At 38.9% G+C, this 23,102-nt stretch overlaps 1 protein-coding gene across 2 annotated transcripts in view; it reads right to left on the bottom strand.

The window, feature by feature from the left end:
- Positions 1-22,871, bottom strand: part of LOC120532978 (integumentary mucin C.1-like) — a 33,320-nt gene extending 10,449 nt beyond the window's left edge. Inside the window, exons 1-10 of one of the 2 annotated variants that reach the window (XM_039759538.1) lie at positions 22,723-22,868; positions 17,443-17,577; positions 14,541-14,693; positions 13,256-13,390; positions 11,741-11,893; positions 7,708-7,842; positions 5,746-5,898; positions 4,614-4,748; positions 2,823-2,975; positions 878-1,012 (exon numbers count right to left, since the gene is read on the bottom strand). In XM_039759538.1, the coding sequence (XP_039615472.1) occupies positions 878-1,012; positions 2,823-2,975; positions 4,614-4,748; positions 5,746-5,898; positions 7,708-7,842; positions 11,741-11,893; positions 13,256-13,390; positions 14,541-14,693; positions 17,443-17,577; positions 22,723-22,786 (1,351 nt within the window). In that variant the 5' untranslated portion in view covers positions 22,787-22,868. Of the gene's footprint in view, positions 1-877; positions 1,013-2,822; positions 2,976-4,613; positions 4,749-5,745; positions 5,899-7,707; positions 7,843-11,740; positions 11,894-13,255; positions 13,391-14,540; positions 14,694-17,442; positions 17,578-22,722 lie in introns of both variants that reach the window. The other variant, XM_039759539.1, reaches the window with a different exon arrangement.
- Between the last annotated feature and the right edge of the window lie 231 nt (positions 22,872-23,102).

The raw sequence follows: 23,102 nt of genomic DNA, 5'->3' as shown, positions 1-23,102 counted from the left end.
GGTATGATCTGGCTCTGTCACATCAAGGACAATGGTGCAGTATGAGCTGTTCTATTGTTCCGCTCAAATTTAAAGCAAGTTTGCTTCTGTTATTGTGAGGCAAGGGATTTTTTGTTATCAGTTCCCCTCTCCCTTTATGAGTTCAGAAGCTTGAAACCCTGTTCTGCTGGGCCAGTGAAGGCCACAAGGTTGCTTCTCAAGTTTGGGTTACAACTCACTTTGAAGCTAGGCTTCTTTAGAGCAAGGAGGCCTAGTTTTGAGTTCCATGTAGCCCAGCAGATCATAACACCTCCTTCATTTCTGCTCAAAGTGCTGGCCTCTATCCTTCCTATAACCAAGGTTTCTCCCCAGCTTCTCTCCCAACATTAGACTCATTGAGCTTTTGTTAATTTCTGTAGTAACTTCAGGGGTCTGAGGTGGCTTTCCCAAGTTGGAAATGAGAGCAGCAGGCTCAGACCAGGGAACTGCTTACTCATACATGCCACTATGCAGATTTTGACTTGGTCTCAAGCTAGCACTTCATCCCCTTTAAGCCAATATGCTGAATATCCTTGTTCTGTATTAATTATAAATTAGAAACAGAAAGTGATCAATTCAATAAGCATTCACTTGTCTTTACTATGCCACAGCTCCTTAGACTCTAGTGTTCTCCTATCTAGCATGTTTTTGTAACACTCTAATGTAGCACTAGGAATGAGGCTGTGGAGTCAGAAAGTACAAAAAGTACAAATGTGGCCATTTAAGTGCAAGGAATATTGCTAGAGAGTGTTTCGAAATTGAGTGAGGAGTTAAATGAGAAAGACAATTCCTGCATTCCAAATAATAAACACAGATTTTCATTCTGCCTGTATTTGTTATATGATATTGTATAATTCACCTTTGGGACGGAAACACCATTTTACATTAGGAGTGCTTGAATCAAAGCAGCAGCCTCTGTCTTCACACTGCTTCGAAGTGATGCCAGCGAATCCACATTCAACCCTTTCTTGTGGTTCAACAACACATTGCATGTCTGCATAAAATGAAAAAGAACAGTTCAGAGAGTTACAGGCTAAAATCGTTCCTTTACTCTGCTTGTTTAATTTTTAACTACAATATATAAATGAGTACCTTAGCTGCTCTCTGACAACGTATCATCGGACTGTGGGGTTACATCTCAATTCATGGAGAAAACCCAGGAGAAATGATACACATTTTTGTTCAAAATGATATATAAAAATGAATTGTAATTAGGTGTGTTTGCATTTTGAAAATTCACTTTATAAAGGAGTTTTCAGGAATAGGAAGCCCATACACCTCTCCCATTAGTGTCTATCCCACCCACTTAAGTACACTTAATATCATATACAGTAAAATTTCTGTTTGAGTTGTTTTCTTGTGGATCACTTCTACTCGGAGTCCTGCCACGTGCAAAAGTTTGCTGATGACACTGCTATTGTGGGCTGCATCAGGAGTGGGCAGGAGGAGGAGTACAGAAAGTTAATCAAAGACTTTGTTAAATGGTGCGACTCAAACCACTTACACCTTAACACCAGCAAGATCAAGGAGCTGGTGGTAGATTTTAGGAGGCCCAGGCCCCTCATGGACCCTGTGATCATCAGAGGTGACTGTGCAGAGGGTGCAGACCTTTAAATATCTGGGAGTGCAGCTGGATGACAAATTGGACTAGACTGCCAATACTGATGCTCTTTGTAAGAAAGGTCAGAGCCGACTATACTTTCTGAGAAGGTTGGCATCCTTCAACATCTGCAGTAAGATGCTGCAGATGTTCTACCAGACGGTTGTGGTGAGTGCCCTCTTCTACGCGGTGGTGTGCTGGGGTGGCAGCATAAAGATGAAAGACGCCTCACGCCTGGACAAACTTGTTAAGAAGGCAGGCTGTATTGTAGGATTAAAGTTGGACAGTTTAACATCTGTGGCAGAGCGACGGGCATTAAGCAAACTCCTGTCAATCATGAATAATCCACTGCATCCACTTAACAGTGTCATCTCCAGGCAGAGGAGTAGCTTCAGCGACCGACTGATGTCACTGTCCTGCTCCACTGACAGACTGAGGAGATCAGTCCTCCCTCACACTATGCGACTCTTCAATTCCACCCAGGGGAGTAAATGCTAACATTAATTTTATTTTAATTTTTTTCATTTTTATTACTATTTAATTTAATATTATTTCTTTGTATCAGTATACTGCTGCTGGATTATGTGAATTTCCCCTTGGGATTAATAAAGTATCTGTCTATCTATCTATCTATCTATCTATCTATCTATCTATCTATCTATCTACTTTTATTTGAAATTCCAGTAAGGCAGCGTTTCTCAATCTTTAAGTATTTGCGACCCGGGTTTTCATAACAGTTTTAATTGCACCCCAACATTTTTTGAAATGTAGATGCATATTTTATTATACCTACTTAACTTTTATCGACATTTATCTAACTCTATATTTATTGTTCTAGTATCAGAATGTAGTTTAAGTTCATTTGTTTTGGTTTCAACAGATGTTTTTTTCATATTTTTGATTCTTGTTTTCTTTTTTTCACATCTTTGCGTCCCCTAGGGGGGCCTGCCCCACAGCTTGAGAACCACCGCAGTAAGGTATCCCTACTTTTACTCAAGTCTGGTTTTTGGATATTTTGTACAACACTAGTCTAGAGCTGTGTACAGTTGGTTGGTCTGAATGGACAATTGTCATCAAAGTAGTTGTAATGTTCCAATTTTCTTAAATTTTAATTTGTATTAAGGGTGGGTCAGTAATAATAATAATAATAACTCGCAATCTAACTATCAATAAATTTATATTATAAACAAATCTCAGTACTCACACTGAGGCGGGTACTCGCTAGAATGAAAGCACCACTTGACGTTCGGTGTGCGAGAGTCAAAGCAGCATCCTTTATTGTTACATTCTGCGATAGTAATGCCTGGGTATCCACACTCAGCTCGCCGATTAGGCTGAACTTCACAGACTTGGTTTACTGTAAAAGAAGACAATAGACAATGCATTTACATAAAAGGGTACTTTTAAAAATGAAAATGATTTAAACAAAGGCTCTCCTAGGGTAATATGCAGAAAGGATGGTACAATGAAAAACAGGGCACTATTAGAGTATTCTAAGTGCAAATTATCAATATTTACAATTTTTTTTAAATACTCAGGTTATCAAAAATGTAAAACTTGTTTTTATAATAGTAATGGCCATCCAATCACATTCATTAGGTCAATACTTCATAAACTGGATTTAATCTAATTAATAACAATATTAACATCCACTTGGTGTTACATAACTTCTAGGTTACAGGGGGACTGTCGCAGTCCTCAATCTATGCATCATACACTCACACACACACACACAGACACAATCTCTCTTGGTCTGGGGCACCTCTCAGATTTGCATGGGTTACCATATTCAGTTTTTCTTTTTCCCAGGCCTTATGTCTGTAATGTAAGACCAATGTGTCACCTCTGCCCCTGAAGACACCTTGTCAAACTCGACAGTTCCAGTATACATACATATTAATCAATAAAATGGTAAAATAGAATATTTATTCCAGAATATGTTACAATGTGAAATCATTATGTTTTTATGTGTAATTTTATACTATTGATCAGCACATCTATCTATCTGTCTATCTATCTCATCATCAGAAGAAAATGATTCGATGATGATACCTGACAGACGTGGAAACCTCACGAATAAAAGACTATTTTAAGATATGTGATTAATTTTCTCCCTTTGCTATATCTACCTATAAATATGCAATCCACATCACAGACATTCACTTCTAGCAGAATGGAGACAGCTTAAGGGCTTTTGTGATGGTAATTACCCTCCAGACCAGAGGTTGGCGCTATGCACTAATGCCTTCTTTTCTCATCTCTCTGCTGAAAAGAAGACCGACAGCCAGTCCATCGCTCACGTCACCTCTTTGTCCGTCCACCTGGACTCTCCCCTTCCTGCCACTTGAACTCACAACCCAAAAATCGGCCATCTTGTTTCAGTTCCTATTCAGAATTACAGTCTTAAAAGACTACTCTGTATTTACTTTGTGTTTTTTGCTTTTGCTCCTCCAATTATACAGTGTTACCATATATATGTGTGTGTTTTAATATATACTTATATGTAGAACAATAAAATGGAAACAAAGTTTTAGAAGTTCTTCTAATTCAAGGCTATTAAACTAGTAGCGCACTTGCTGCATGAAACCTGCAATTTGCTCATGATAGGAGCCTACTTCTCATTTTTCCCATGAGTTTAGAAAGGACCCTTCCCTCCAAAAATGTATTTGTCCATCAACTCTCTTTGTGGCCTTTATAGTAAATAAGTCAAATAGCTTTTGTCAGTATTAATTATAAATTAAAAAAAAAAAAATGTTTTTACTATGACACAGCTCCTTTAGCTCTAGCATTCCCAAATGTTTTTTTAACACTCTAACGTAACACTAGGAATGAGGCCACAGAAGGTACAAATGTGTCCATTTAAATGTAAACATTTTTGCTCGAGTGTTTAGAAATAGAGTGAGGAGTTACATGAGAAAGTCAAATCATTCAATCCAAATGATAAACACAGATTTTCATTCTGCCTGTATTTGTTCTATGACATTGTGAAATTCACCTTTGGGACGGAAACACCATTTTACACCAGGAATGGCTGAATCAAAACAGCAGCCTCTGTCTTCACATTCCTTTGAAGTGATGCCAGCGAACCCACATTCAACCCTTTGTTGTGGTTCAACAACACATTGCATGTCTGCATAAAATGAAAAAGAACAGTTCCGATAGTTACAGGCCAAAATCATTCCTTTACTGGTGTTTTTTTTTTTAAATTTTATTAATTTTATTGTAATCATTCTATACAAATAGATCAAAATTAGGATTGAAAAAAAAAAAAGCAAATCGACCCCCGACCCCTGAGAGAGAGAGCATGGCCAACGGAGTAAAACTTTAGACTTATAAACATACCTAAATTGATAAGTTTAATAGGGCAACAGAGATGAATGGAGAAGAAAAAGAAATGCAGAAATAATTGTGTCTTCTGTGCTTTAAGAGCTTATTCTAAAATATTATTGATTAAATCCTGCCAGGTTTTGAAAAAAATTCTGTACAGATCCTCTAACTGAGCATTTGATTTTTTCCAATTTCAAATAGTATAAAATATCGGTTTCCCACTGACTTAAAAGAGGAGAGTTAGGATTCTTTCAGTTTAGCAAAATAAGTCTGCTTGTCAAAAGTGTAGTGAAGGCAATCACAGTTTGTTGGTCCTTCTCCACTTTAAGCCTATCTGGAAGAACCCCAAACACAGCTGTTAATGGGTTAGGAGGGATTGTGAGGTTGAGTTCTGAATGCAGAGCCTGCCTTTTCCTATGTAGAGCCTTGCTTGGAAGCCTGGTGTTGTTTAATTTTTGAAACAATAACTAATAAGCATCTTACCTGCTATCAAAAATACCATAGGACTGGAAGGTTCAACCTCAGTTCATTGTGGAAACCAAGCGGAAACAAATGGGGGAACATGCAAAACTCACCTAGATGTGCTCATGACTTTGGGATCCTTCAACAATTCTTTCTGATGCCATATTGTAGAAATTAGGTAAATAGGATTGATGAGCGTTGTTGTCTAAATGGCCTATTGTCATCAAAATAATCCTGATGTTCCAATTCTCATTAACATGTAAATGTACTAAGGTCAGTTAAAAAATTATTATAACTTATATCTGTTAATATATTAATAAACAAATGTCAGAACTCACATTGAGGCGACTGCTCCCTAGAATGAAAGCACCACTTGACATTCGGTGTACGGGAGTCAAAGCAGCATCCTCTGCTGTTGCATTCTGCAACAGAAATCCCTGGGTATCCACACTCAGCACGCCCATAAGGGTGAACTTCACAGACTTGGTTTACTATTAAAAAACATAAATAAATGATACATTTAAATAACAGTATACTGTACATTTGAAAAATGGAAATAGCTTCAATAATCCATTAAGACCAGAATGAACTCATGGCTTATTTAAAACAAACACAAAAGAGAATGATAGACAAAGGAAAAAACATGTTTTATAGCAACAATACCAAAAGGAATAACCCTACTGTCCCCATCTGGGACATCCTGGACAGTCTGTTATTCTGTCAGTTATGTTGGGTTGCAGCTCCATTTTCCCATCTCATGACCCTACAATAAAGTCCTCCATCTCTCCTCAAGAAACTGCCACGGTCTGTGAAAGTCTGTAACCTCCTTTCTTCCCACCAATAAACCTTCAGCTCAAATCACCTCCTGACTTCAGCTTTGTTGAGCTTTTGTTTCAAGGTAGCTTTTAAACCATATCCAAGGGTCACTTCTGAGGTCTTGGGTGGCTCTCCCTGATTTTAGCACTACCAGGTCAGCACACAACTTAGCTAAACCTGTAATACAACATCTCTGACTGAAGCCAGAAAGCACTTTTGTAACTGAAAGACTAGTGGCAATCTGGCATGAACTACCAAGGCACATAGCAGAAACCATAACAACCGCTAAAGAAGTAAGTATCTGGATGAGATATTGAGACAGCTTGTCCATTAGCTAAACAAGCTAACTTAATGGAATGAATGGTCTCCTCTCATTTTCAGATTTCTTATGTTCTTACGTATGTCTGCTCTCCTCCTTAACCAGCAGGGTCACATCTACCGTTACATGACAATGTGGCCTCCAGCTAGACCTCCATAATCTTACTCCCTCTCAAATGGTCACACTACCTGTTAATGTTTCATCCATTGGATGTCACTATTATCTTCTTGGGCTTACCTGCCTTCTATATTATTGGGTGAACTTCCACTCTTCCATTCAATGCACCACACACACACACACACACACACACACACGCACACGCACACACACACTTGCTCTGGTGCCCTCAGAAAGTTTTTGTCTGAAACCCCTCTTACAATTGCAGGAGATACCACATCCTTCCTCCCAGGCTTTTGACGGACTCTACCTCTATCTTATTAGACTAATGTGCCATCCCTGCCCTTGAAGACACCTTATCAACTGGACAAATAGTTACAATATGCATACATATTTGTCAATAAAATTGTTAAATAGTGTATTTTTTCTAGAATATGTTACAATGTGAAATCATTTTTTATGTGGAACTTTACTCTATTGATCAGTATATATACAATTGTATGTGTGTATGGAAAAAATATACACTGTATTCGTATAGAATAATAAAGTGAAAACAAAGATCTGGAAGTACTTCTAATTCAGGACTGTTAGAGCAATGGCATACTTTCTGCATTCAACCTCCCATTTGCTGATTATAGCAATGCACTCTCCATTGTGCCCATGAAGTTTAAAAAGGAACTTTCCCCTAAAAAATGCATGGCCCAATAATAATTTACATAGGCCAAAGCTATTCAGTTTATTTAGTATTTAAGTATAAATTAAAAAGAGAAAACTACCGCTTTTGTAAATATTCACTTGTCTTTACTATGCCATAGCTCCTTAGACTCCTTAGACTCTAGTATTTGTAACACTCCAGTGTAGCACTAGGAATGAAGCTGTGGAGTCAGAAGGTACGTAAAATACAAATGTGGTAATTTAAATGCAAAAAGTATCACTAGAGTGTGCTTAGAAATAGAGTGAGGAGTTACACACGAATGACAAATCATACAAGTGCTAAACCCAAATCTTAATTCTAGCTGTATTTGTTTGATGATATTGAATAATTCACCTCTCGGACGGAAACACCATTTTACATCAGGAATGGTTGCATCAAAGCAGCAGCCTCTGTCTTCACACTGCTTTGCAGTGATGCCAGGGAACCCACATTCACTTCTATCATCTGGCATAATAACACACTGCTTGTCTGTATAAAAATGAAAAAGAACAGTTCAGACAGTTACAGGCCAAAATCATTCCTTTACTGGGCTTGCTTAATTTTTATAAACAATATACATACAGTATAACCAAGCACTTGAGCTGCTATTTGAAACGCATTGGACTGTGGAAAGAAAACCACAGGAAACACCCGGTGGCCATGAAACTCCTACACAAATGGGTGAATGTTAGGTGTGAATGCACAATACGTGAAATTTAAAAAGGTACACCTGATGAGAAGGACCTGGGGGTCTTTACTATCCACATTCAAGCAGTGCCCAGAGGCAATTAATAAAGCAAATAGGATATTGGAGTAAAATCAAGGGGGGCTCATACTGAAGCTATTGGACACATCTGTGAGGCCTCGTCTGGAGTACCATCTATAGCAGGGGCTCCCAACTCCAGTCCTGGAGGGCCGCAGTGGCCACAGGTTTTTATTCTAACCCCTTTCTTAATCAGTAATCTGTTTTTGCTGCTAATTAACTTCTTTTGAATTAATTTTAATTGACTTGGTTTTTAGAAATGTTTCCCTAAATTTCTTCATCGTTAATCTGAATTGCTTCATTTCTTTCCTTAAATGGCACGTAAACAGAAGTGAAATGTGAAGTGAGTGAGCCAACAGAAGACCAAATAAGTCAGGGTCTAAAACTCCAACCAATTTCATTCTAATCAGTTGCTTAATTAGCTGCTGAGTCTTGTTGTTAATTAAACCCATTCTTTAATTCCATGTCTTGTTGCTGCTCTGATTGTGCAATAGAAGACATTTCCGAAATTGTGGATTTTCTTTTTTCTAAGAGCAGATCAGCATTCCTGAGGCCTTCATCTTTCTTTATTTTCAGATATTGTATGATGGACACAGTTTGCTGGTCCTGTTTTGGTTCATTTTGTATTTTGTTTAGCTGCTAATTAAGGAAAAAGAAACAAGTGTGGGGTCTGAGTATTTAAGAGCAAGTCAATTAAAATTAATTCAAAAGAAGTTAATTAGCAGCAAAAACAGGTCACTAATTAAGAAAAGGGTAAGAATGAAAACCTGCAGCCACTGTGGCCCACCAGGACTAGAGTTGGAGACCCCTGATTTATAGTCTTGGCCTCCATATTATAAAAAAAACAACAATAGAGAAAGTTCTTCTTTTTATTATTTTTATTAATTTTATTGCATTCCATACAAATCAATCAAGTTTTACATAAAGAAAATTTGAGTTAAGAACAAATCGATCCCCACCCCTAAGAGAGAGAGCAAGCCAAACAGCATGAAATTTAAGACCTGTAAACAAACCTAAATTAATAGATTCTCTGTGCTTTATGAGATTATTTTAAAATATTACTGATTAGATCCTGACATGTTTTGAAAAAAGTCTGTACGGATCCTCTAACTGAGTATTTGATTTTTTCCAATTTCAAATAGTATAACACATCAGTTTCCCACTGACTTAAAAGAGGAGAGTTTGGGTTCTTCCAGTTTATCAGGATAAGTCTACGTGCCAACAGTGTAGTGAATGCAATCACAGTTTGTTTGTCCTTCTTCACTTTAAGCCCATCTGGAAGAACACCAAATACAGCTGTTAATGGGTTAGGAGGGATTGTGAGTCCAAGACTGTCTGAAAGGTAATTAAAAATGTTCTTCCAGAATGATGTTAATTTGGTGCAGGCCCAGAACATGTGACCCAGTGAGGCTGGAACTAGTTTGCAGCGTTCACAGGTTGGATCATGCCCTGGAAACATTTTGGAGAGTTTTAGTCGAGACAGATGTGCTCGATATATAATTTTGAGTTGTATAATTGTATGCTTTGCATATGGAGCTCGAGTGAATTCTCTGCATTGCTACTTTCCACTCCTTTTCTGATATATTAATTGAGAGATCTTTTTCCCAGTGACCTCTTGGATCTTTGAAAGGGAGGGATTGTAAAATGATTTTATATATTGTAGAGATGGAGTCTAAGTCCTTGAGATTGAGCAATATTTTTCCAGCATGGATGAGGGTGCAAGATGAGGAAAATCTGGGAGTTCCTGATTTGATGATAGTAAAAGAAATGTGTAGTTGGAATGTTAAATTTGGAATGTAATTGTTCATAGGATGCAAAGACGTTGTCTATATAAAGATCTCTAAGCAAGTTAATTCCAAATTTTTTCCAGATATTAAAACTGCATATGTTTGTGAGTGTTGAAAGAGGTGGTTCTCTTGCAGAGGTGCCACAGATAGAAGCTTCTCCGTCTTAAAATGCTTTCTACATTGGTTCCAGATTCTAAGTGAGTGGAGCACAATTGGGTTATTAGTGTATTGCCGATAACGTGTGTTTATTGGAGCACAGAGCAAGGAATACAAAGAAGTACTGCAGGATTTTACTTCTATTGCGGTCCATGCCTGTGTATGTTCTTCTATTTGTGTCCAGGTTCTTATCGCCTGTATATTTGCTGCCCAGTAATAAAACTGGAAGTTATGTAGAGCCATGCTGCCTTCTGCCTTTTGCCTTTGTAGGGTTGCTCTTTGGAGGCGTGGATGTTTTGAATTCCAAATAAATGAGGTTATTGTTGAATCTAATTGCTTAAAGAACGATTTATTAATGTATATTGGAATGTTTTGAAATAAAAAAGGAGCTTAGGAAGAATATTCATCTTAACAGTGTTAATTCTTCCAGCTAGTGTGAGATGAAGGGTTGACCATCTATGCAAGTCTTGTTTAATTTTTTCCATGCAGACTGCGAAATTTTGTTGATAAAGAGCTTTATGTTTACTTGTGATGTTTACCCCGAGGTATTTAAACTGTTCTGCAATGATAAAAGGTAGAGTATCTAATCTAATATTATATGCTTGAGATTTCACTGGAAAGAGTACACTTTTATTCAGATTAATTCTGAGGCCAGAGATCTTTTGAAATTCTGTGAGTGCTGTTAGAACTGCAGGCACAGAATTTTCTGTATATACAGTACCATATCATCTGCATATAATGAAATTTTCTGTTCCAGTCCTTCTCTGCTAATCCCCTTTATCAGATCAGTATTTCGACAATGTATTGCCAGTGGTTCAACGGCAATTGCAAACAACAGCGGTGACAAGGGGTATCCTTGTGTAGTACCACATTCTAGTTTAGAGTAGTCTGAGCAAATGTTGTTTATGTAAACTGAAGCTTCTGGATTAGTATACAGTAATTTGATCCATGTACAAATATTCGGGCCAAACCCAAACTTCTCCAGTGTAGTAAAAAGGTATTTCCATTCAATCATGTCAAATGCTTTTTCTGCATCCAATGATAATAATATTTCTGGGGTGTTTGATTTAGTTGGTGAGTATATTACATTAAACAGGCATCGAAGATTTGAAGATAAGTGTCGGCCCCTAATAAATCCAGTTTGGTCTTGTGATATTACCGAGGGGAGCACACAGAGAAAGCTCAAGGAGAAGAGTGTTTAAGTTGGTTCCAGGACTGCCAGATATAAGCTTTGAGGACAGACTGAAGATGCTGAGCCTTTTCAGTTTAACCAAACAGAGATTAAGAGGTGACATGACAGAAGTGTTTAAATTTATGAAGGGTACAGGGAATATAAGCTGTTATTTTAAAATCTGTTCATCAACAAGAACACGGGACACAGATGGATCCTTCTAATCCTCAGAAAGATTTCTTCACGCACTGAATCATAGACTCATGGATAAAATGTGCGGTATATAGTGGAATATTAGGGGACTTTTAAAACTCTACCAGATGTAATTTTGCATAAATTAGGTGAATAGAATTGGTATGCTTTGCTAGGCTGGTTGGCCAGTTCTCATCAAAATTTTTTGAATGTTCCATTGCTTATGATCCTTTAGTTACGTTTATACAAGTTCATTTCATCCAGTATAATTTTATTATCTAATGGTCAATTAATTAACAAACAAATGTCTGTACTCACATTGAGGTGGTAGTTCACTAGAGTGAAAGCACCACTTGACATTCGGTATGCGAGAGTCAAAGCAGCATCCTCTACTGTTGCATTCTGCGATAGTAATGCCCGGGTATCCACACTCGGCACGCTGCAGAGGCTGAACCGCACAGACTTGGTTTACTGTAAAAGAAGACAATAAACAATGCATTTTAATACTGGTCTTACTATGAGAAAGAAATGATAAAGAGTTGGAGGCAGACTAAATATAATACAGTATGCAAATTGTGATTCCCTCATACTTCATTAAAGCAGGAGGAGTCCTCCAGGACATGCAGTAGCTCACTGAACTGATTTGTTTTCATTGCAGCCAATTAATTCCTATCTAACACCAAGAATCTGTGTCAAAGAACAATTTCCTGTTACAACAACATCCATTGCTTGGTGGGAAAGTCCATGTAGTGGATGGAGGCTGTAAATGAATGGCTATCCTGACCGGGACAGTTTGTGCTACGTTCCCCAGGCAGGACAGCGAAGCAGAAGGGCAGGAGTTGATTAACTCTCGGGGTTACATACTCCTCCAAAGCATTAAGTGGCAACATCCTTTACTGAAGTGCCCATGTTCACAAACATGGGGCAACCTGGGAATTGTAGCTCCATTAGGTGGCCCTACTGGATGCCATTGTGCCACCAGAGGGAGCTGCCGAGAGTAGGTGTCCCTGCTTTGAGGCGCTTCTGCCTGACCCATAAATGTTACCGCTACACAATGTTGTGGCTATGATAGTATTCCCAAGTCCAGCATAAAAGGAGCTGCTTCACCTCAATTGGAGAATTGGAATTGGGTGTGGAGGAGAGATAAAACTCATTGGAAATGAGTGGAGGAAAAAGAAACAACTCCATTAATATTGTGGAAGAAGACTGCCATAGAGGTAATTTCTGTTTAATAAAAGGGGTTATTTGAACATTTGTCTGTGTAGTTGTGTGAAAGGGTTGGGGATCTACAACACCCCCTAGTAGTCACAAATGGTGTAGTCAGCAGGATCATCTAGTTATCTGGTTGGCAGTAACCTACATTTTTTAAATTTGCTGTGGTGAAAAACCCTTATGACCCAACTACACACAAACAGTATGAAGCATGCCTGCTACCCCAACAAAAAACCCGCAAAAAGAGTAGAAAATCTCTGGGCAAAAAAACAAATCATTGGTATCATATGCCAACCAGAATGCCCAGAATTATATAGAGAAGAGTTGTTCTCACGGAACACAACTGTCAAAAGATCGTGCTTCCCCTAAGCCATGTAATGGAGGACTCAATAGCTGCTGGTGATTTAAGATGATTTAAGTTGATTTTAGGGAAGCACAGAATGTGCTGATCTAGACTGCTTAAGCTACTCCATTGGCAGCAGCCACTATGAAAAGTGTTATACAATAAAAGGATTGATTTACAGCATGCTTGCAAATGAGGGTGGAGAGTTAAACAAAGTGATCAAAATAAATATATTTAGACTCTGCTCAGTCCTTGCGATATCTCATCATGCAATTCACCTTTTGGGCGGAAACACCATATAGCATTGGGAACCGAGGAGTCAAAACAGCAGCCCCTGTCTTCACATTGCTTTGTAGAGATGCCAGAGAAACCACACTCAGACCGTTCTATGGGCTCAACAACACACTGCGTGTCTGTATAAAAATGAACCAAAAAGAAAAAGAAATTGGTTTGGTCAAACAGAGGCAGAAGTGATCCATATTGTTATTAACAACCAATCATTCATTGCTAAGGCTGTTTAGGTCAAGTGCAAGTAATAATGTACCAAAATGCTGCATGAACTTTATTAGTACATAAGGACTGGAAAGGCTGAGAAGAAAGAAATCACTACTTTTAGGAAAAGTGAATTACTGAACTTTAAGTGTAACATGCCCAAAGGGGAATGAGAAAAGCCAAATAGGCAGTAGAAAGAGAAAGTCGTCTCAAAAGAAGCAAATTTTAAAGGCTGATAGCTTGTTGCAAATTGTCATGAACGTACTGTAAGTCTGGTGCAACTGTTTCCCAAAATATTTTTAATAGACGATTTTTAAACTGAGGTAATATTATAGGTTGGTGGTGACAATGTTAACACAATAATAATACTGGTTCTTTAATGGCACTGTATGCTTCTTTACTGGATTGTGTGGTTCCTCGTAGAATTATTGCTTTAATGTTTGGTAATGAACTAGCAGTCTGTTCTGTAACTATCTGTTAGACACTAACAGATTAAGAAAACCTCAAGTTAGTCTGTGTTATTGCAGGCAGTGAGAGTCCTTTTAAAATTATGAGCCTTTGGTATTTCACAAACCTTTTACCATTCATTCATATTCACTTACCATATAGAGCATGTTATGGATCTAAATAAGTAAAAGTTCTTTCTGGAACATTCATGTGGAGGGGTCTTTTGGGAATATTCCTCTATGGCATTGTTCTGAAGAACCCCTCTGGCACCTTTATTTTGTGTACTTTAATCCACCTTATTAAAAAGATAAGTGTCTGTGTGTCTGTCTGTGTCCGTCCGGATGCTATGTCTTTTTCATTCCAATGGATGGTGCATGACAGATATTTTTAGTAATAAAATACATCACATTTGTCAGCCCAACAGACGGTGCATCACCAACATTAACACTGCTTTTACGCATCCCATACCAAATGGCATATGAGAGAGAAATATGCATTGCAAGGTGCAGCACAAAGATTAGCTCTGAGGTCTACATTGATTATTTAGATTTCAACCCGTTTTAGATGCGTAGTACAGTTAATGTATACACTGTATATATATTAAAATCAGAATATAGAACTTACATTGAGGCGGTAGCTCTTTAGCATGAAAGCACCACTTGACATTCCGTGTTCGAGAGTCAAAGCAGCATCCTCTACTGTTGCATTCATTGATAGAAATCCCTGGATATCCGCACTCAGCATGCTGATTAGGCTGAACTTCACACACCGGGCTTACTAAAGGTAAAAATAAATACAGAAATATTTTTCAAAATGTTGCACGGGCACTGACCTCTACTTCACTGAAGTTTGTTCCTGCTTAGGGAAAAAAACAGAAATGTTTGGGGATGCATAACTGAATTTGGTGAGAATGTAAAACCACAGAATTGAAATTGTGTGAAGAAAGTTGGATTGAAATGCAATTAGTTTGTCTGTGAAAATCACTAGAACTGGCTACAGAGAGACTCTTGTGGGCTTCCTAGGGGAGATGAATTCTCTAAATCTGTATCAGATTGCAATTAGCATCCTCAAATTTCTGTTTTTATTATTTAATAAATGCTATGAGTGCTTCACTTTATGAGCTTAAGCTCCTTCAAGTATTACTCTGATCATTCTTTTCATTATTACTTAAATATTAAAACCAAAACCAGATAAGTAACACGATGTTTAAGAAGACTTAAGATGGATAAAAATAAGATCAGCCTTCATCGGCCTCCCAAATCAACCAAACTCTGTTAAGGAACTACATGAAATGGGTTAAGACGCCTGAGCTACCCAGAGAGAAGGACACCAGCTGTCTTCATAACAAAGAAAATAAAGGAAAGAACCAAAAATGAAACATCAGATATTAAGAGCAAGGCCGGTGCATCTGGGTACCTGCCATCTGAAACAGAATGAGCTTTACCACCGACTTCTACTTTTTAATGTCAAGGCCAGGTGACCCCTGGATCCATGCTGGTGAGAGTTTGTCAAAAGAAAGTACAGAAGGATGATTTCTAAAAGGATAAAAATGAGAGTGTTGGAAGTTTCAGTGAGCAGAAATTGTGCATAAACAGAGTGAACACCACTGGATGGCCATATAAAGAAGGTAGGGGAGGTCTAACAGAAGGAATATTTGAGACACTAGATGAACAGACATAGAAAGAATGGAAGACAGTAGCTGGAAAGAGCAGACCACAAACCATTGACTGGTAGGCAATTCCAGGAACATGTGCAAAAATACTTCTGGAACCTTAATCATACAATGATGATGATTAGAATCCACACTTAGCCCATGGCACAATGTTTATGGGTGAGGGGTAAGATATAACAATGTACATATTTGACCTAGACATGCTGATAGTTTGTGTTCTTAGTAGAAAATGTGATCTTTTTTAAAAAGTATTCTCTTGAAACAAAGTGGACACAGGGAAGATCACTGCACCAGACTGAAAAAGTATTTAAGGGCTTCACAAACAATTGCATACAGGACAACCACTGCCTTTGTAGTGGAAGAAAGAAATCCAAGGAAGTCATATAGAGAAAGGAAAGGACAGTGGTAGACCAGACACTGGAAACGGTGGAAGAGAGACTGTTATACAGGGTGGGCCATGGAAAAGTAGTCCATCCCCAATACCGGTGCCATGCTCTTTGAAGGAGCCACTTCACAACCAGAAAATTGTGTTTTGGTGCACGGTGTCAGGAACACGAACAGTGGGCCCAATTTTCTTCAAATCAACTGTGAACACTGCAGTTTACCTGGATATCTTTGGACAATTTTATAACCAATTAACACCAGAAGAAAAAATATACTGCTTTTTCCAACAAGATGGGGAACATGCCACACCTCACGTGACTCACTGGCATGAACTGTTTACAAAGGAGCAAACTGTGAGAAAGGGGTTATGGCCACCATGTTCCCCGGACTTTTCCACATGCAATTTTTATCTGTTATCACTATTGAAGAGCTGCAAGCAGTATCGGCCAACATGCTCTGACGTGCCCACTGGTGCATAGACGTGAACGGGGACCACTTTCAGCATCTGTTGTAACTTGTGGGTAGGTGAATTAAAACAATCCACTTGCTCGTTCATCTTGTCATACTATTGCCGGAGACGGGCTTATTTTCCGTGGCCCACCCTGTATCTGCACCTCAGCAAATGCATGGCCAGTGACCAGTGTCATCAGAATACCCTGATGCATCCAAGGTGGGAATGAAATGGAGTTGCCACCAATACACAAAGCTGTATTGTGGAAAATAGAGGAATGTAAGTGCCAAACGGCATTGACCAAGAAGCTGCCTGATCCTGTGCCACATCCTCCAAGTATAGGAAATAACAGAGCCAAGCTTCAAACCTCCCTTTAGGTTTAAAGTAGAGGAAAGAAGAACAGTCAGAGAACTAGGAGTAACTATATTAGACACAACAGGAAGGCAAGGGAGAGGACCATCAAGAAGGTCTAGCCAGGTCCAAATCGGGTTAATTGGAAATGCCTAGTGATATAACAAGTCTGCTAAAAATTTGCCTCCCTCAGATCACTTTCAAATTAAAGATTGGTATTAAATGTGAGGTCTTTAATTATTCCATAAGAACCAGGATATTAAATATCTAATTTTCAGGGAAAGGGGTCACATTGTACTAATTAAATTAAAGTGAGGAACCCCATTTTAATGAATCTTGTGCTATCCTTCAACTGCAACCAGAAAGAAACAGAAAGTTTAGCCAGTGCAAAGTAGGATTAATATGCAATGCCCAGCTTTTATTCTTAACCCACCTCATGCAGGTCACATGCATGACTACAAGTTTGTTGTTTTCCTACTCTTCTTATGGAAAAAAAACATGAAGTATTAGGTTGTGTGACTTCATATTCCATAAATCCATGGCTCTGATTAGTCCAAACTGCCTCATGATTCATTTTGAAATAGTCATTGGACTAGTTGAAAGGTTTAGTCATACAGCCAATAAACAGTGCGCATCTTTGGCCTGTTGAGTTTTCAATCATAAATTACCTTTTGGATGGAAACACCATTTTACTCCAGCAATGGAAGAATCAAAACAGCAGCCTCTGTCTTCACATGTCTTCGCACTGATGCCAGGGAAGCCACATTCAATTCGGTCTCCTGGGCTGACAGAGCACTGTGTGACTGGAGAAATTAAAATAATAATGAGATCAACCTGCAAGGAAACCTTCATAGTCCTGCTTCTTCTAGATAATAGTTGTGTTGCCAAGGGGCACTCTGATTTTTTGGATGACGCTCATAATGCAACACAGATCTTTTTTTAAATAATTCAGTGACTTGATTATAGCTTGTGTTCTGCTCAAAAACAAATGAAAAATACTTTATTTCATTGAATTCAATTGAATTTAAATGTAAATGATACATCAAGAGCAAGATGTCAGTCATGTATATAAGTGTAGGTTAGCAGGACAAAAGAAACTTGTAACATTTTAGTAAAATAAAGGCACTAAACCAAACCTGATGTCAAATTCAGAACTGTTTTCACTAAAAGTTTGGAGTTTTTTTTTGTTTTTTCTGTCCACCCTGGCCATCGGACCTTACTCTTATTCTATGTTAATTAATGTTGACTTATGTTTATCTTTTATTGTGTCTTCTATTTTTCTATTCATTTTGTAAAGCACTTTGAGCTACATTTTTTTGTATGAATATGTGCTATATAAATAAATGTTGATTGATTGATTGATTGATAGAAAATTGTATAAATTTAAACACATTACAAGTTTGAATGCCTAACGTGAGCAGTGATCTTATTTATTATAGCCATGATGATGTCATAGGTCATTCAAGCAGCATAACTGTGACACAACACACAAAATAAGTGGCACTCATAAAAGTAAATGCAAATGATGCCACTGCAATAACAATGAAATATATAATGAATGAAAATTAAAATGAATAACATGCAGAAACAAAATAAAACAAATCAGTCTAATTGTTAACAATATAGCACCCAGTTGTCCTATATTTTTATGATGTACTTCCTGTATGTTCAGACTGTATGGATATTAAAAAACGGTCAGTGATATTCTTATAAATTGTTCCATCCATCTATTTTATGAACAACCTTTTCCTGTATATAGCTGAAGGAAGCAAAGCCTACCATGGCAGCAGTGGATACAAGGTGGGTCAAGCTCTGGGTGAGTTTACCACAGGGCAGTGTCATTGTGAAGGAAATTATATATATATATATATAGTTTCATGCGGCTGGGGGTGGAGCCCAGCCGGGACGCCCAGGAGGACCGGAGGAGGGCTTGTACCTCCTCCAGACCACGAGGGGGCGACTGCCCTGGTTGTGTTGGGGGCCAGGCGGCGCCCCGGTGCCTGAACAACCCTGGACCTCAGCACTTCCTCCACACCAGGAAGTGCTGGGGGGGGAAGAGGAGCAGGGACACCCGAAGGGCTTCCGGGTGCGCAGCTGGCACTTCCGTCACACAGGGGTGTGTCCGCGGGAGATTGCTGGGAAGCAGCTGGAGCCCATCCGGGTTCCTATATACGGGGCCGCCTCCCTTCATTCGGCAGCGGAAGTCGGGTGGAAGAAGGACGGAGCTGGAGAGAGGACTGGAGGCGGCCAGAAAGGCATTCGGACTGTGAGGCCTGGACTTTGGGGGATATGTGCTGGAGGCACTGGGACGTGCACTGAACTTGGTTGTAAATATAATCAGTGTAAATAAACGTGTGTTGGGTGCAACAAATGATGTCCATCTGTCTGTGTCCGGGTCAAGGTTCACAATATATATATATATATATATATATATATTGTGAACGCTGGTCCCGGCACAGACAGACGGACAGCATGTTTTCACCACACACCATTTATTTATATACACTATTTACAGTATATAAAGTCACGTGCACTCACACAACCCCCAGTGCCTTCTCGCACCGATTTCCCCAAAGTCCATGCCCACAGTCTCTTGTGCCTTCCTGGCCGCCTCCAGTCCTTCCTCTCGCTCAGTCCACTTCCTCCCGACATCCACCAATCACTGGAGGGAGGCGGCCCCTTAAATAAGGCTCCCGGATGAGCCCCAGGTGTTCTCGGCATTCCCTCTTTAGCCACGCCCCAGCGTGGCGGAAGTGTCGGCTGTCTTCCTGGCAGCTCTCTGGGCGCCACATAAAGTCTTCCCCCCGGCACTTCCTGGTGTGGCGGAAGTGCCGGGCTCCCAGGATAATTAGGCACTGGGGCGCCACCTGGCGGTGGCCACGGGTCCCTACAGGGCTGGGCTTCCATGCCCTGTACCTGAGGCCCCCTGCCTAACCAGGACGGACGCCCCCACTCGGTCTGGAGGAGGCACAAGCCCTCCTCACGTCCTCCAAGGCGTCCCGGCCGGGCTCCAGCCCTGGCCGGCGACCGCACGGGATAAACCGGCATCGGGGCGCCGCCTGGCGGTGACCACGGGCCCCTACAGGGTAGGGCTTCCATGCCCCCGACCCGTGGTCCCCAACAGAACCAGGACGGACGCCCCCTCGCGGTCTGGAGGAGGCATAAGCCCTCCTCTCGTCCTCCTGGGCGTCCCGGCCGGGGACCACAATATATATATATATATATATGTGTATATATATATATATGTATATATACAGTATATATATATATATATATATAGATATATATATATATATACTTATATTCTGTATGTAAGTGAAGGTCTGTGATACGGTTTACATATTAGTAACTAGTAATCCACAAATAGAAAATGAGGTAAAAAATAATAAGGTATCTTAAAATAGTTTTTTATTCCTAAACTTTCGATAACCTACCAGGTGTCATCATCAGAGGAAAATGATTAGGGTTAGAGTTAGGGTTACGCCCACTACATGACCTGCTTGGCGAAATACGTGTTGTGTACTCTGTATTATTTGGTAGGTACTGTATCACATATCTATAATCTGCTTCTCACAACTGAGAGGATGTGGCAGATGTTTGCCGCATGTTTGACCAGTCACAAGTGTTACCTAGTAGTTAGCCATTTGAATAATCAGATTGCGATTCAGACCTATGAATGCAATACTCCGATTTTCACAGTGTCAAGTAAGTGAACCAGCCACTGTGATGCAACATCAGAGGCTTCGCCTCAAGCGCTGACATCCAAGGTTTTCGATTCCCGTAAGGGGAACCAAAGGTGCTCACACCTAATGAGCCCCAGTTGGGGTGAAACCATGTATTGTGTACTCTTTGGATTATTTGGCAGGTACTGTATCATATATGTGTACATATGTGTATATATATATATATATATAGTGGAAGTATAAAGGAAGTAGCAGCACTTCAACTGACTCAACTGGCACTACATTACAGTCACAGATTCAAACATAGTGTATTTTATTATACTAAAGTACCTTTACAGGCCTTCTTGATCTGTTTTACTGGACAGAAAATTAAAATTCTGTCTCGTCCTTCTTCCTACCCTTCTTCCTCCTAGCAAGTGCTGTCCTCCGCCTCCCGACTCCAACTCCCTGAGGTGAGGGGGCAGACTCCCTTTTAAGCTGCACCCAGAAATGCTTCCAGTGTCGGAACAATTGCTGAAGGAAGCACTTCTGAGCCACGGACCCGCTATACCACACTGTGTGTAACTAAGATGCAGAGTTGTCAAGCTCGACCACAGTAATGTCACGTTTAAATTAATGTCGCTTATGCTTGTAATGTAATATGAAGACATAAATGCCTCATCTATGACCTTTTAAAATGCCTCTCTGCCTTTAACCTTTTTTTCCATTTTTAGCACAAAACGCATAAACGTAAAAACAAATTGAGGCAGATAGGTTTTATAGAAAATTATTCCAAAATTAAAAGTAGTCTTAGATATACTGTAGAATGAATTTATAGGAAGGTGCCTCCAAATTAAAAAAAAAATTGATTGAAAAACACTCCTCACAGTAATATTGGTAGTACTAGTAGTATTGTCATGTATACACAGTACAGTGAATTTTTTACTTATACTGTATTGTAGATATTATCAATAAGAATGGGTTTTAGGTTTAGGTAGACTTTATTATCCAAGAGGAAAATCTATTTGAAGCAGGAAAGTACAAAAAAAAAAAAAGACAGAGATCCAATAGATAAACAAAGACACAACATTTGATTATTGCATAAACACACTCAAGATCAATACAAAGAAAAATAATTACTTTCAACAGTATTCAAAATAATAATGCAGAAAATAACATTTAGCATCATCCCAAACAACTAACAGAATTTAAAATGCTTAAAGCTCTAGGAATAAAAGAGTACTTCAATCTTTTGCTCTTTACCTTTGGAAACCTAAATCTGCAGCCTGATGGTAACAGCAGAACTTTAGAACAAAGAGGATGGCTACTGACTGACAGAACTGAGTTGGCTTTCTTTCTAACCTGTTTGCAATACATTTCAGTGATAGAGGTCTGCTGTGAACTAATAATTTTGCTGCAAATTTTATAATGTTGTTAAGATGACTTATACTCTTATTGCTGATATAACAATGGATTCAATAAAGGACTTCTAAAAAAGTGTCATTATGATTCTGCCTACGTTAAAACAGTTGAGTTTCCTAAGTAAGACTGTTGTAACTGCCTTTTTTGCAAATTTGTGCTGTGTCAAGATCAAAGTTTAGTTTGTTATCAATGATTGCTCTCAGATACCGGTATTTGTATTGCTTTTAAGTACTAGGATGTTGTACCATGTTAGCCATTATGGATGTAGTAGATCACATCTTGCCTGAAGAAGGGGCCTGAGTTGCCTCGAAAGCTTGCATATTGTAATCTTTCTAGTTAGCCAATAAAAGGTGTCATTTTGCCTAACTTCTCACTATTGCTTTTAATTAAAGTTGAGACAGTGGATGGTGAAGAGCAACCGATATCTAAAACCATATTTTTTGTCTTAGAAATACTAAGACATCAATTAGAGCAATCACACCATTGTACATACTCATGTCTGTCTTCCTTATCTTGTAGAAGACTTACAATGACAGAGTCGTCCACAGATTTCAGGATGTGTCTATCCTTGTGTAAAATCCTGCAGTCATTTTTGTACAGGATAAACAAAAGAGCAGATAAACAACATCCTTGTGGAGTGGCCACAGATGTACTTAGGCTATCAGAGCAACAGCCATTAACACTCATGTAAATGCATAATTCTATTTGCGAATGAAAATGCGTAATTCTATTTTAATTAGCAGAAACCACAAATCAGCTTACCTGATGTACTTCCTAATCGTTTTTTTATGCCACTGGATTGTTGTATGATTACTGAATAAATTATCCAGTTTCCTGTAATGAATTTTAAATAAATTAACTTACATTTTTGTGACTTGGATGTGTGGATAAGGAGCAAGAAGAGCAGACTGGCAGATAAGATTTCCATTGAAGTCTAAAAGTAAATGCTTTAATCAAAACCCGTGAAGCTTTGGTGGTTGAAATGTTCACTAAAAGGTCTGGCTGTTGTGTTTTATAGCAGATTTTTGTATTTACTATTAAAAAGACAAACAAGACTTCCCAGACATTTCCTACACAGTACAAAGATCGCTCAAAGTAAAGAGTATTTGCAAGGACAAACTATGTAGTAATGCAAGTCAATAATTTAGAAGCAGGGAATATTTAAACAGAATGGAAAATCAAAATTGTGGTTTAAAATAAACAGGGGGGTGGTAAATAAATACGAACTACACTCGTACGCACTC

Source organism: Polypterus senegalus, chromosome 7, assembly GCF_016835505.1.
Source record: "Polypterus senegalus isolate Bchr_013 chromosome 7, ASM1683550v1, whole genome shotgun sequence".
NCBI lineage: Eukaryota > Metazoa > Chordata > Cladistia > Polypteriformes > Polypteridae > Polypterus > Polypterus senegalus.
Note: the sequence above shows the minus strand (reverse complement) of the source record. Positions and strands in the feature narration are given on the sequence as shown.